The sequence below is a fragment of the Anomaloglossus baeobatrachus genome, chromosome 7 (genome assembly GCF_048569485.1).
Source record: "Anomaloglossus baeobatrachus isolate aAnoBae1 chromosome 7, aAnoBae1.hap1, whole genome shotgun sequence".
Taxonomy (NCBI): Eukaryota; Metazoa; Chordata; class Amphibia; order Anura; family Aromobatidae; genus Anomaloglossus; species Anomaloglossus baeobatrachus.
Window position 1 is genome coordinate 265,160,307 of NC_134359.1, and position 15,758 is coordinate 265,176,064.

The 15,758-nt window shown below is 42.4% G+C and overlaps 1 protein-coding gene across 2 annotated transcripts in view; it reads right to left on the reverse strand.

Annotated features, from left to right (window-relative positions):
• Positions 1 to 15,758, reverse strand: part of MAD1L1 (mitotic arrest deficient 1 like 1) — a 922,608-nt gene that overhangs the window by 376,195 nt on the left and 530,655 nt on the right. Inside the window, exon 1 of one of the 2 annotated variants that reach the window (XM_075318105.1) lies at positions 3,944 to 4,080. The exons of the other annotated variant lie outside the window; for it this stretch is intronic. Coding sequence (XP_075174220.1) covers positions 3,944 to 3,979 — 36 coding nt within the window. The 5' untranslated portion in view covers positions 3,980 to 4,080. Of the gene's footprint in view, positions 1 to 3,943; positions 4,081 to 15,758 lie in introns of those variants that run through there. 2 annotated transcript variants of the gene reach the window in all.

The window sequence follows — 15,758 nt, forward strand, 5'->3', positions numbered from 1 at the left end:
TTTTGTACAGGATACAGCCTGGCCCCTTTTTGTTAGGCCTTGCATATTAGAGTTTCTGTCCCTGTATGGTGCACAGATTGAGTACGGCTTGGTAGCCTGCCTGATCTAATAGCATGGGTGTCACCTAATAGGCTGTGGGCTTGTGACTGTGCATCTGCAAGTGTGAACAGCGCCCTATGCAAGGCATCAGTGTGAAGTTTTATCATCTAGCAATCGCCCCCTCCATGTTTTGGAAACGTGGGTGTGATTTGCTCCTCCTGCACCTGTGATGCCTCCACCTAGTGGGGGCTTAGCTGTATCCTGCTGGAGTAGTAGTTTTTGGCCTAGGCAATGTGCAGCTGCAGTTCCATCTTTGCTGTATAGAATGATATTTATTCCTTTTTTATATGACCTGATGAAGGAGATGAATATCTCCGAAACACGTTGTTAATAAAATACCCATCAAATCTCTCCTGGAGTTTTTGCTCGTTGACGTCATCACGGAATTAACCCTTTCTGCACTCTTTTGTATTCACCTTCCACGTGGGGCTGCGTTGGCTGTGTTCTACGCCATCAAAGTGGTTGTGACAGTCTTCAAGGTGAGCCTCTTTCATTCTGCTACCCTTATCCTTTCACCCTAAGACCCTATTTGCGCTCATTTGACTTCCTGCCTTTTTCTGTTTTTAGTTTTTATAAAATTTGCAGCTTTTATTTTATATTTCTTTAGTTGGATAAACCCTGTTAAGCCACATTTTGTCAACAATTTTCCAAAATGCATCTAAAATTTGCGTCATGTTTTCTATCACTGCTTAGATAAAAACGGATAGAAAACATGAGCATGGTCGTGGCGTAAATACACCATTAGCGTCATGATAGTGGCAGACGTAAAAAGCCAAACGACTCCAAACGCGTCAGTCCTAGAGGTTTCTAAAAATTAGGTGCATTGTTCTAAATCGGTTTCCTGCAAATTTTAAGTTTTGCAAAATGTACAAATATTAATAGGATTATTTACATTTTTTATTTTTTACAGGAGAAACCCCATACAATGGAAAAAGAAGAAACGTTTTTCCATCATGACAGCTTAAATTTGAGTTTGCATTGGAAAACTGTCCTGGGGGTTATATACGCGCAGTCTTTGTAATGCAATTAGAGCCCCAGCAGCCGACATACAGCGCTCATGGTAAATATTTGATCAGCAATTACAATTATTAATTCACACCCGGCTCCTGCAGGAGAGCGTGCAGTATATCAATCACCGCTGCATATCTAATACAGGCCACAAAGACGGGGGATTTTTCTTTAACTAGGCTTTTCCGCTCTCTGGGATCGTTCTTACCCCTCTTGGCTACGTCTCGCCCCCCGTGGCGCTCAACAATGGGAAGCTTTTGAAAAAGTCAGCGGGGTGTTGTTCTGCACAGCACAGTCAGGAATACACAGAAATAATATTGTCGCTATCAGCAGATTGAACACAAATTAAATTCCATCATATCAAGATAAAAAAGCCTTACATATACTTTATATTTGCTAAATCGCTCTCTGAACAATTGTACTTATACATATAGGCACTTTTTCAAAGGAGTGTTTCTTGTAAAGTGGATTTATCATCCTCATTTTTTTTTTTTTAAAAGGCAAAAATCTCCAAGAGAGACAAAATTATCTGACATTTTGGTGACTTTTTCCCCGTGAATTGAAAAAAAATGGATGCAGTACCGTTTTTGAACAGAGGAAAAAGGCATTTAATGCATTAAAACCAATGCAACAGCGCCCCCCTTCTTAAAGGGAACCAATCACCAGGATTTTCCTATATAACCTAAAGCCAGTGCTATACTGGCACTATCAGGCTGATTCCATACATCACTTTAGTTGTCAGCTCGGATGTATAGGTTTTGAAACACAAGCAAGTAAAGTTTGTAAAATGAGCAGCTTTTTGATTGGCAGCAGCTGCCTATCAGCTGATAGCTGGGTTGGGTTTTGATAGTGATTCCCGCCCCCCTGCCTATCCATCCTACCTCTGTTATTTATGCTAATTCCATTATAGATCCGTTTTACTAAGTGACTAGAACGACCTGTAGTGATGTCGTACCCATGTGACCAGAAGGGGGGTGGAAATCACTGTCAAACCCCACCCCAGCTATCAGCTGATCGGCAGCTGCTGCCAATCAAAAAGCTGCTCATTATACAAACTTTACTTGCTTGTGCTTCAAAACCTATAAAATCTAGCTGACCTCTAAATATATGTATAGAATCAGCCTGATAGCGCCAGTATAGCACTGGCTTTAGATTATATAGGAAAATCCAGGTGATTGGTGCGCTCTAACTTAAAGACTGTGTGGGCATCATAGGGAACCCATCTACGCTTACTGGCAAAAAAAAAAAAAAAAAAAAAAAAGGGCAGCTTGTTAAACATATCCAGACCCGAATTGCCTGTGACAGCCAACACTTTCTTTTCTGGAGGGAAAAGGCTACTATTTTGACCTATTTAGGCTGAAGAGAAGCCTATAGGCACATGTAAAGTGAGTCTGTCAGCACAGAATGACTGTTCAAACCAATCACAGGTGCTCAGTTCACAGTTGGCATGGGAAACATTTATTTGCTCCTTGCCATCTACTTGTTTTCCAATTATCTTGCCCTTGCCTGTTTCTATGAAGCCTGAACACTCAAGGAGAGGGAGTGGAGATAGATGGAAAAAAAGTAGGTGGGAAGGTTCACTTAACTCTGACCATGGCAAGGGTTGTCACGATATGACTACAAGTGTCACGCTAGGGTGTGACAGGACTCTCGGCGAGCGGCGCAACATAGAGCGAACACCAGGGTCGCAATACAATGGAAGTCGCAGGTGCTAGAGACAAGGGAGAGACAGGGGAGCAGGGTCACCTCCTAACACTCCCGAGGCTGGTGCTTGCACTTCCTAAAGTCCCTAGAAGGGTCCCCCTCTTCCGTGCGCAATCACATACCTAGGTTTGCCCCAAACTCACCCCGATTAGTGAATGCCAGCGAAACACTAGTCTCTCCGCTGCGTAAAGATCAAACGAAAAAGGTAAGAAAAGCAGGTGGGAAAAGACACAACAAATAACACTCCACAGCTTCTTCAGCAGGAACTTCTCAGTTACAACAGAAGCAACACCTCAGCTTCTCCAGAGACAGCCTGATTCAAAGTGGACAGCAGAGAGATGAGCTATAGCCGGCATAGGAAGGAGTGAGGAGTGGATATTTATAGCAGAAGGGAGTGGCTGCAGCTGAGGTTACAACTACCTGTTAGATCACTGCAGGATAGAAATGAATCTTAATCTCTTCAGTGCTGGATGGAATTATATACGCTCCAACTCAGGGTAAACCACGAGCGGGCACTAAAACGGATCTAAGATCAACAACATACTGTGACATTCTGATCTCAGATCCCATCGAGATCACATTAGGCCATGACGCACTCATGATAGTGGTGCACTGAGCGCCTGGGCTTAGTTTGAACAGTCATTCTGAAAAATAAAAAACAAAAATTCTACAAACCTTAAATGGCCCCAATTTCAAACACACAACATGGTCCAAAACTATCACAAAGTATTAGTTATTAATTAAATCAAATGGGGCAGAGGGCCTATTTTGACTGTTTGACCTTACGAAACTATAAGTATGACATATATGATTAGTAGACAGTAGAAAGAAAAAGAGGAATTAAATAAGAGAAACCTTAAAAAAAAAACCTTTAATTGTGCTGTAATCCGTATTTGTTATTGTACAAACAAAATATGAAAATAAATGACAAAAGCTTTTCTGCAATTTAAAAAAAAATAAATAAATAAAAATAAAAAATAAAACCCTTCAATAATAAAAGGCCGGCTGCACGATAGCCTTAATGAAAAGGCTCTCAAGTCTCCGACGAGCGTGGCATTTCCCTATATTCTCTGCCAGCATGAACAGTAAATGAAACAAATGTATAATTACCCGTTGTGGGCAGCATTATTACCTTATCCATAATTGAAAAATAAGTGGTTGGTTTCATTGTTTCCTCGAGCTGAATTCAGGATCTGTGCTGCAGAGTGGAAACTATAACTATCAGCTTCAAGATGTTCTCATTCTGCTGCTCTGTCTAAATGGCAAATCGTGCCGTGATTTATTGTTTTCTGCACCCGCGGAAAGCAAAACCACGGTTTTACCAATATAGTGGGGAAATGAGGGTGATGCGACGGTACCCGGATCTTATGCTGGAAATGGAACTCATCTATCGCAAGTGCCTAATGATGACTAATGGGATAGCAGCCCCTCTTAAAGAGCCCTTCACCTAAAAACGTTTTTGAACGGTTCTGGTAAATTCTCTTTGCTTATCAACCTATTTATGAAGTTCTTTTTCAATGTATCAATACAACTAGTGCTGTGTGTGTGTGTATATATACAGTACAGACCAAAAGTTTGGACACATTCTCATTCAAAGAGTTCTTTATTTTCATGACTCTGAAAATTATAGATTCACATTGAAGGCATCAAAACTATGAATTAACATATGTGAAATGAAATACTTAACAAAAAAGTATGAAACAACTGAAAGTACCGGCATGTGTCTTATATTCTAGGTTCTTCAAAGTAGCCACCTTTTGCTTTGATTACTGCTTTGCGCACTCTTGACATTCTCTTGATGAGCTTCAAGAGGCAGTCACCGGAAATGGTTTTCTAACAGTCTTGAAGGAGTTTCCAGAGATGCTTAGCACTTGTTGGCTCTTTTGCCTTCACTCTGCGGTCCAGCTCACCCCAAACCATCTCGATTGGGTTCAGGTCTGGTGACTGTGGAGACCAGGTCATCTGGCGTAGCACCCCATCACTCTCCTTCTTAGTCAAATAGTCCTTCCCGATCACCTTTTCAGAGTCGCACAAAGACACGGTGGTTGGATCCAAAGATCTCAAATTTGGACTCCTCAGACCAAAGCACAGATTTCCACTGGTCTAATGTCCATTCTTTGTGTCCTTTAGCCCAAACAAGTCTCATCTGCTTGTTGCCTGTCCTTAGCAGTGGTTTCCTAGCAGCTATTTTACCATGAAGGATGCTGCACAAAGTCTCCTCTTAACAGTTGTTCTAGAGATGTGTCTGCTGCTAGAACTCTGTGTGGCATTGACCTGGTCTTTAATCTGAGCTGCTGTTAACCTGCGATTTCTGAGGCTGGTGACTCGGATAAACTTATCCTCCGTAGCAGAGGTGACACTTGGTCTTCCTTTCCTGGGGCGGTCCTCATGTGAGAAAGTTTCTTTGTAGCATTTGATGGTTTTTGCCACTGCCATTGGGGGCACTTTCAAAGTTTTCCCAATTTTTCAGACTGACTGACCTTCATTTTTTAAAGTAATGATGGCCACTCGTTTTTCTTTACTTAGCTGCTTTTTTCTTGCCATAATACAAATTCTAAAGGCCCCTTTACACACAGACTTTCTAGCGATCCCACCAGCGATCCCAACCTGGCCGGGATCGCTACAAAGTCTCTGGTGAGTCGCTGGTGAGCTGTCAAACAGGCAGACCTGGCCAACGACGCAACAGCGATCCGGACCTGCAGAACGACCTAGCTAGTCATTGGGGACGTTGTAAAGCAGCTTTTTGAAAGGGAAGTCGCTAACGAAGTTGCTGTAAAGTCCCCTTTACACACTGAGACTTTCTAGCGATCATGCTGCACAGCGGGAAACAAAGGACCAAAGAATGGTCCTGAACGATTTGTAGCGATCAGCAACTTCACAGCAGGGGCCAGGTCGCTGATGTGTTTCACACACTGCAATGTCGCTGGGGAGGTCGCTATTACGTCACAAAACCGGTGACGTTACAGCGATGTCGTTTGCGATGTTGCAGTGTGTAAAGCCACCTTAACAGTCTATTCAGTAGGACTATCAGCTGTGTATCCACCAGACTTCTGCACAACACAACTGATGGTTCCAACCCCATTTATAAGGCAAGAAATCCCACTTATTCAACCTCACAGGGCACACCTGTGAAGTGAGAACCATTTCCGGTGACTACCTCTTGAAGCTCATCCAGAGAATGCCACAAGTGTGCAAAGCAGTAATCAAAGCAAAAGGTGGCTACTTTGAAGAACCTAGAATATAAGACATATATTTTCAGGTGATTCACACTTTTTTGTAAAGTATTTAATTCCACATGTGTTAATTCATAGTTTTGATGCCTTCAATGTGAATCTATATTTTCAGAGTCATAAAAATAAAGAACTCTTTGAATGAGAAGGCATGTCCAAACGTTTGGTATGTACTGCAATATATTATATATATATTATATATATATATATATATATATATATATATATATATATATATATATATATATATATATACACACACACACACACACACACACACACACACACACTGCGGTTCAAATGTTTAGGGTCACTTAATATTTACTTTACTTTATTATTTAAAGAAAAGCACATTGTTTTCCAGTGAAGCTGACATTAAACAAAAATACACTCTATACATTGTTAATGTGGTATATGACTATTCTATCTGCAATCGTCTGGTTTTGAATGCAATATCTATATAGGTGTATAAAGGCCCATTTCCAACAACCTCCACTCCAGTGTTTTAATGGTGCATTGTGTTTGCTAACTTTGTTAGAAGGCTAATGGATGTTTAGAAATCCCTTGAAAACCCTTGAGCAAGTATGTTCGCACAGCTGAAAACAGTTTTGCTGATTAGAGAAGCTATAAAACTGACCTTCCATTGAGCTGGTTGAGAATCTGGAGCATTACATTTGTTAATTCTATTAAACTCTCAAAGTGGTCAGAAAAAGAGAATTTTCATGTGAAACTTGACAGTCTATTCTTGTTCTTAGAAATTAAGGATATTCCATGCAAGAAATTGCCAAGAAACTGAAGATTTCCTACAACGGTATATACTACTCCCTTCAGAGGAGAGCACAAACAGGCTCTAACCAGAGTAGAAAGAGAAGTGGGAGGCCGCGCTGCACAACTGAGCAACAAGACAAGTGCATTAGAGTCTCTAGTTTGAGAAATCGATGCCTCACAGGTCCTCAACTGGCAGCTTCATTAAATAGTACCCGCAAAAAGTGTGAACGTCTACAGTGAAGAGGCGACTCCGGGATGCTGCCCTTCAGGGCAGTAGCAAAGAAAAAGCCATATTTGAGTCTGACTAATAAAAGGAAAAGATTAATATGGGAAAAAGAACACAGACATTGGACAGAGGAAGATTGGAAAAAAGTGTTATGGACAGATGAATCGAAGTTTGAGGTGTTTGGATCACACAGAATAACAACTGAAAAGATGCTGGAAGCGTGTCTGACGCCATCTGTGAATCATGGTGGAGGTAATGTGATGGTCTGGGGTTGCTTTGGTGCTGGTAAAGTGGGAGATTTGTACAAGGTAAAAGGGATTTTGAATAAGGAAGGCTATCACTCCATTTTGCAATGCCATAGCCTGTGGACAGCGCTTGATTGGAGCAAATTTCATCCTACAACAGGACAATGACCCAAAGCAAACCTCCAAATTATGCATCAACTATTTAGGGAACATGCCGGCAGCTGGTATTCTACCTGGAATGGAGAGGCCAGCCCAGTCACCAGATCTAAACCCTATAGAGCTGTTGTGGGAGCAGCTTGACTGTATGGTGCAGAAGAAGTGCCCATCAAGTTAATCCAATTTGAGGGGGGGGGGGGAAGCATGGGGTGAAATATCTCCAGATTACCTCCGCAAATTAACAGCTAGAATGCCAAAGGTCTGCAAAGCTGGAATTGCTGCAAAGGAGCATTCTGTGCCGAAAGCAAAGTGTGAAGAGAAAATTATTATTTCAAGTAAAAATCATTATTTCTAACCTCGTCAATCTCTGAACTATATGTTCTATTCATTATTTTATTATTGATAAAGAAAAGTATGATTTTTCATGCAAAACACAAAATTGTCTGGGTGACCCCAAATTTTTTGAACTGTAGTGTATATATACACAGCTCTGGCAAAAATTAAGAGACCACTGCAAAGTTTTATAAAAATCAGCTTCTCTACACGTCTAAAAGCCATTACATTCCAGTGTCCGTTGAACCCCAGCCACAGTCCACCTCATTCTACCTAATGTGCTCCTGATTAGGTGATTACCTGAATCAAATCTTATTTAATGAGGGAAAGTATAAAAAACATTGCTGTGGTCTTCACAATCCTCTTGCAATAGCACAAGCTGGATAATATCCCAAAAGTAATAGGAATGAAAAAATAACATTTAACTATGCCAAAAGGAGTTGAAAAGAAAAGTCTTTTGTGAGGAAAAGAAGGGCTCAATTCTGGCTTTACTAGCAGAGGGACACAGTGAGCCTCATGTTGCCTCCATCCTTAAAATGTTTAAGACGGTAGTCCATTACAACAAAGTCAAGCAGCAGACATTGGGGACAACTAAGCTACAAACTGGCAGAGGGGGAAAGCGATTCTGCACTGACTGGGATGAGCGTCATCTTATTCGAATGTCACTCAGCAACCGCAGGATGACATCAAGTGACCTACAAAAGGAATGGCAAATGGCAGCTGGGGTGAAGTGCACGGCAAGAACAGTTCATAACAGGCTCATAGAGGCAGGGCTCAAGTCATGTAAAGCTAGAAAAAGCCTTTCATTAATGAGAATCAAAGGAGATCCAGGCTGAAGTTTGCCAAAGATCATAAAGATTGGACCATAAAGGACTGGAGTAAGGTAATCTTTTCTGATGAGATTAATTTTTAGCTTTGCCCAACACCTGGTCGTTTAATGGTTAGACGGAGACCTGAAGAGGTCTTGCACCCACTGTGAAATTTTGTGGAGGATTGGTGATGATCTGGGGATGCTTCAGCAAGGCTGGAATTGGGCAGATTAAATTTTGCGAAAGACGTATGAATCAAGCCGCATAGAAAGTTATCATGGAAAAACCGTTGCTTCCTTCTGCTTAGGCAATGTTCTCCAAATGAGTACTGTTTTTTTTCCAGCAGGACAATGCGCCATGCCACACAGCTAGGTCAATGTATGGATGAAGGACCACCACATCAAAGCCTTGTCATGGCCAGCCCAATCTCCAGACCTGAACCCCACTGAAAACCTCTGGAATGTAATCAAGAGGAAGATGGATATTCACAAGCCATCAAACAAAGAAGAACTGCTGACATTTTTGCACCAGGAGTGGCATAAGATCACCCAAAAGCAGTGTGAAAGACTGATGGAAAGCAGCCAAGACGCATGAAAGCTGGGATTAAACATCACGGTTATTCCACACAATATTGATTTCTGAACTCTTCTTGATAAAACAGTATTAGTATTGTTGTTTCTAACTGATTATGAATTGTTTTATTTGCATTATTTGAGGTGTGAAAGCAATGCATTGTTTTGACCATTTCTCATTTTCAGAAAATAAATACAAAATTAACATTGAAGTTATTTCAAACATGCATTTTCTCTGGCAAGAGGCGATTTACACAAGGGAAGAGAAAGACTTCAGCAGGTGCCAGATAATGAAGAATGACTGTATACTAAAATTACCAATATAAATAGGACAGAGATGGAAAAGCCAAAATAGTCAAGCTTACTCAACGTATATGCGCTATCAATGGTGGCTTTACAAGATTGTTCAGGATAAGAAAAACAGAGCCACATTTGTCCATGGGTTGTGTTTGGCATTGCAGCTTAGTTCTATTATAAGAAGTTGTCAGCACAAAATGACTGTTCAAACCCAGCACCGCTGCTCATCGCATGGAATGGGTCATGCAAATATATTCACACCAACTCAACTTGACCATCTTAAGGGAGCACAGAGTGCACGTGCTTGGTTTGAACAATCAATTGGTGCTGACAGACTCCCATTAAAAACAACAGAGCGAAGTTAGAAAGCAACACAGGTTTTTGGCAGCAAGTAGACATGTTTTGAATGGATAGGTGATTCTCTTGCTGAGATCTTGGCTGATTGCTTTTGACTTTCCCACGATGTTACACTAAGAGGCAGCGTGTTTCAGGTGTGGATTATAATACATCTACAGGTGTGTCTCTAATTAACTCAGATGTTGCCAATAAACCTATCAGAATCTTCCAAAGATATGACATCATCATATGGGCTGTCCCATATTGTTTAAAGGCCTAGTACTCTTGGTGTAGGTAAACTTTTAAGTTTGCAGAAAGTAATAAAAATGCCTTAAACCACGCTCTCTCTCTCATTCTTGCATTTGGCAAATATAAATAATTTTGGCTCCTAACTGACCTAAAACGGGAAAGTTTTATTCTGCTTTCATATCAGATAGTGAGAAAAACCTGCAGATGTGTCTTTATAGAGATCGAAGAGGAAAAACCTGCAGATGTGTCTTTATAGAGAGCGGAGGGAAAAATCTGCAGATGTGTCTTTATAGAGAGCGGAGGGAAAAACCTGCAGATGTGTCTTTATAGAGATCGAAGAGGAAAAACCTGCAGATGTGTCTTTATAGAGAGCGGAGGGAAAAACCTGCAGATGTGTCTTTATAGAGAGCGGAGGGAAAAACCTGCAGATGTGTCTTTATAGAGAGCGGAGGGAAAAACCTGCAGATGTGTCTTTATAGAGAGCGGAGGGAAAAACCTGCAGATGTGTCTTTATAGAGAGCGGAGGGAAAAACCTGCAGATGTGTCTTTATAGAGAGTGGAGGGAAAAACCTGCAGATGTGTCTTTATAGAGAGTGGAGGGAAAAACCTGCAGATGTGTCTTTATAGAGAGCGGAGGGAAAAACCTGCAGATGTGTCTTTATAGAGAGCGGAGGGAAACCTCTCGTTTCAACTATACAATGTGAAATCTCTCCATGAGGACACTCCTCTATTGATTGGAGAGGAAAGCTGCTGCAGTGTCTTACTCAGGAGCACCTGATATACCTATGTAACGATGCATCCCCTTAAAGGCAGTGTCCACTACTAGGACAACTCATTCTGATTCCACATTTCCTGCAGGTAAAATAATAAAGCCTATACTCCCCTCCTGTATCGGTGCCGTTCCAGTGGAGCCCGTAATTGCAATGTCGGGGCTCACGTGGGGGTTGTAACAACACGAGAGCACCACAAACTTCCTTCTTCCCGCCTTTGGACCAAACGAACAATCAACAGGAAGTGAGTTCAGCCACAGCACTCACTTCCTGATAATTAACTCATTTAGTCTGAAGCCGCGAAGACAGAAGCCGTCACTGATTGGACATGTGAGCCCCGGCACCGCAAGCCCAGACACTGTTGGAACAGCGCCGTATGTGAAGTATAGGCTTTAGTATTTTACCTGGGGGAAACATGTGGAATCAGAAGGGCTTGTCCTAGTCATGGACAACCCCTTTAATATTATTTACGAATGTTGTAATGCTTAACTTCCCCAGTGGAGGCACTGTGGGACAACTCAACACCTGGTCCACATTTCTGATCACCGGGATCAGAAACCATAGCATTTTTGGGAGATCTTCCTAAGTCAGAAGTGGTTCCTCAAAGCACACCGAAAACCAATGAGTTAACAAGAGGCATATCCTAATTAAATATTAGCTAATAACCTACAGATTATGGTAGTCCATGGTGAAAAATCCTGCTGCCATACAGAGCCTGCATTACAAGCCTACTATATGGCGAGGACTGTCCACAAGATCCCAATGAACTCAACAGTGCGGCTTATTACAATATCATTTTAAGTCTAGGAGCACAGATTAATGAGACAGGTCACGAAAGTAAAGGATCGTCTCTCCTGAATAAATTAAGTAGCATGACCTCTCCTCCCGAGTGTTTAAATGAGCAATTAAAAGCAATTTATCACTGCAAAATTCCTATGGCATCTTTAATGTAAGGCAGAGGTTGGCGGCATAATGCTACCATTTATAAAATTGCTAAGGTAACGCTTTAAGTTTATCTGTCAGAAATTGATTTTTTTTTTGTCTGCACAAAACCTTTGTGTATCTCTTCTACTTCACGTGTATAAATATAGATGGCTTTTGCCGGAAGCCAGAATTATGTCAATATCTGCAATGTTGTGAAACATGAGACGTCTATTTCCAATGGTTTAAAAAATAGTGTCAGGAAAGGCTGTTTACTGTGCCTGTATCCAACTGGAAAGGAGGTGGGGGAGGAGCATCCTGAGGAGAGGTGTGTCCTCCCATGATGTCCTTTTCAGTTGGATACAGGCAAAAGTCCAAGAAGGCTGTCATCAATATGTCTATAAAAACAAACAAAATAAAAATGAGATGAGTTTGAATATGACACCCCTGGGGCGTCAAGGTATCTCAACAGGCTTGTAAGATTTTAACAATTTAAGCTCCCTCTCAAACAGTCATGTGGTTTCTGGCCATAGAAGGTCGCAGCGTCTGGCTGCACAGAATGCTCCCTGACTTTCTATTGTTCCTGCTGTCAGTATTCATTGGTATAGGTAGCTTTCCTGCCGAATTAATCTCTCCCCTTTTGGACCCAGCAGGAGCTCGCCTTCCAACCCAGCTGCTGATCATCAGTATTCTTTTGGTGCTTGAATACCCCTTCCTTCCTTGCACTGATGCTAGCGATATTTTCAGTTCATTCAAACCTTGGTTGCAAGCAGGTGGCTTGTACTTCTCTATGGTATCGATGACACCTGTGTTCTCTGTAGATAAGTAGTTCTTGCATATTTCCCCTGTGTGTCCTCCTTGTGTCGTCTATAGTGTTTAGTGGGGTTAACAAAGAGCTCATTCCATCTGTTCCCTATTTAGGGCCCAGCAGTGGGGGTACCTAAGGTCTGGTATCCGGCTCGGCGAATATGTGTGGAACCTATCTAGGGTGGTGAAGGTAGCATTAGGTTTGGTCAGGGGTCACCATATTCCCTTTCCCTAGACACAGGGTTTTCTTTCCCTTGCTTTCCACTTGGTACTTCCCCGTACCTAGCGTGACACTCTCGCCCAGGCTTCCTGCTTGCTCCTGATGACTGATAGTTCGGATTAATTGAGCTGCTGGTTCGATTTCTGTTGCTGTAAGCAGAGGCAGGTTTGCATCTGCAGCATGGGAGGAGCAGGTGAAACTGAAAATGTCCGACTCGAGCGATCTGGCCAGCTTCAGAGCAGCACTTGCAAGCTCCAAGAGCTTGCAAGAGCTGCACTCCTTGCCAAGGTAACCGGCCACTGCTCAGAGTTTATCTAGACAACAAGATGTAAACTAAAAGGATTTACTTTGCAATTTTGACAATTTATTAAGTAGAGAAAACCCATTTAAAAAGAATCTATTATAATAATCACCTTCTCTGGAGAACTGAAGGAACACAGACTCTAAAGAAGTAATTATCATCTCCGAATACATTTTTGTTCCCCCTGTACTCAGCTATCAGACAGTCTATATACTATAGTGTAACAAATAGCCCAGACTCCTAAGGCTATGTGCCCACGCTGCGGATTTACCGCGGATTTTCCGAAAATCTGCAGCAGCGGCACTTCCAAGCCATTTCAATGGCATTTTGGAAATGCTGTGTCCATGCTGCGGATTTTCCGCGGATTTTGATCCGGAAAAATCTGCAGCATGTCAATTATTGTTGCGGATTTTGGTGCGGATTTTGGGTTTAGAATGGGGGAAAAAAAAAAAATCCGCATCAAAGTCCGCGGCAAATTCGCGGTAAATCCGCAACAAAAATAAGGTGCTGATTTGCCGCGAAAGTCGCGGATTTTCATGCAGAAAAATCCGCAGGTACATTCTACCGTGGACACATAGCCTAAGGGTTTACACATAGTCAGTGGACTCCTATATGCTTTATTGTCTCGTGGTATTTGCACATGTTTCTTATCTTCTAATTTTATCAGAATAGCGCAGGCAGTGTGTGAATTTGGTGAAAAAAAATGCTCTTTATTTTTCTCTTTAACCATTTTGCAACCTTTTAGAGTAAAACGATTCGCGTTTGCCAAATAAAAACACTTACAGAAAACTTACATCTGGCACATACTGGAGTGAGGTGCATAAAAAAGTGACATTTTTCGGAATCTGACCAAAACATCTGTATACATTAATTTGCCAAAGTCAAATAAAAAAAAAAAAAAAAGAAGAAAGACAACTCAGAAAATGGTAGAAAACGTAAAGAGAATAAGATGCAAAAACAAAGGCTACTAATGAGCAAATTTATCAAGAAAACTGGAGAAAGAGCAATTATGAATTGGGGGCATGAACGTTTCCACTGACTAGTCCAAAGTGACTTCTTGCCACCCAGCTACAGTTGACTGACAGATCTATCCCTATGTTTGCCTCTAGAATTGTGGTGCTCGTATCATGGGGAGGTCACCCCAAATATCCGTATTAAAGTAATATCGGCACTCACATGAATTGTTTCCATTTTTCTTCCATATTTCCAAAAAGGTGATTACCAGTGACGCGTTTTGGCTTGCATTCCCAAGCCTTCCTGAGAATCCAAGCCGAAATGCGTCATTTGTAACCAACTTTTTGGAAATATGCAACAAAAAATGAAGATAAATGGAAACACAATTCATGTGAGTTTCGATCAGACTTTATTATGTTTGCAGTTTGCACATAGGGTTAGATCGGTCAGCGATAGGGATTGGGGCAGGAAGAAGCTTCAAGGACATGAGGCACACAGTCCCCGGACGGCTTTTCAAAGTATGATTTCTCTGAAATCCCGAGTGTTTCAGAGTAAAAGATACATGACTGCAGTCTTGCAGTCCAGGGAAGAGCATACGCACAGGCTCCCAAGAGGTAAGGGGGCCACAACCACCTCCAAACCAGGTGGAACTATAAATTATGAGGAGCTATTGGACAGCACGGACCTCAAGAGTAAGGGGGCCACCACCACCTCCGAACCAGGTATTGGACAGCACGGAGCTCAAGAAGTAAGGGGGCCACCACCACCTCCGACCAGGTGAGTGCTGCTAAGAGCAGTTCTACTATTCATATGTGAGGCCGTATGGCACATTTTATAAAAATATTTTAGTGTAGGACTGCCTCAAATGAGATTTGCCGTGACGTGGCGAGGCAGCTCAAGAAATTGCAATTTTTTGCCAAAAATCTCAAAATTTTTATAATAAGTACAGTTTGGAATTGTTAGTGCTGAAGTGCACATTTAGTGCTGGCTTTTTGTTTTTTCTCCAAACCAGGTGGAACTATAAATTATGAGGAGCTATTGGACAGCACGGACCTCAAGAGTAAGGGGGCCACCACCACCTCCGAAGCAGGTGGAACTGTGCATTATGAGGAGCTATTGGACAGCACGGCGCTCAAGAGGTAAGGGGGCCACCACCACCTCCGAACCAGGTATTGGACAGCACGGAGCTCAAGAAGGAAGGGGGCCACCACCACCTCCGAAGCACGTGGAACTGTGCATAATGAGGAGCTATTGGACAGCACGGCGCTCAAGAGGTAAAGGGGCCACCATCACCTTCGAAGCAGGTAGAATTGTGCATAATGAGGAGCTATTGGGCAGCACGGCGCTCAAGAGGTAAGGGGTCACCATCACCTCCGAACCAGGTGGAACGGTGCATAATGAGGAGCTATTGGACAGCACGGCGCCCAAGAGGTAAGGGGGCCACCACCACCTCCGAACCAGGTATTGGACAGCACAGAGCTCAAGAAGGAAGGGGGCCCCCACCACCTCCGAAGCAGGTGGAACTGTGCATAATGAGGAGCTATTGGACAGCACGGCGCTCAAGAGGTAAGGGGTCACCATCACATCCGAACCAGGTGGAACTGTGCATAATGAGGAGCTATTGGACAGCACGGCGCTCAAGAGGTAAGGGGTCACCATCACCTCCGAACCAGGTGGAACTGTGCATAATGAGGAGCTATTGGACAGCACGGAACTCAAGAGGTAAGGGGGCAACCAGCACCTCCGAACCAGG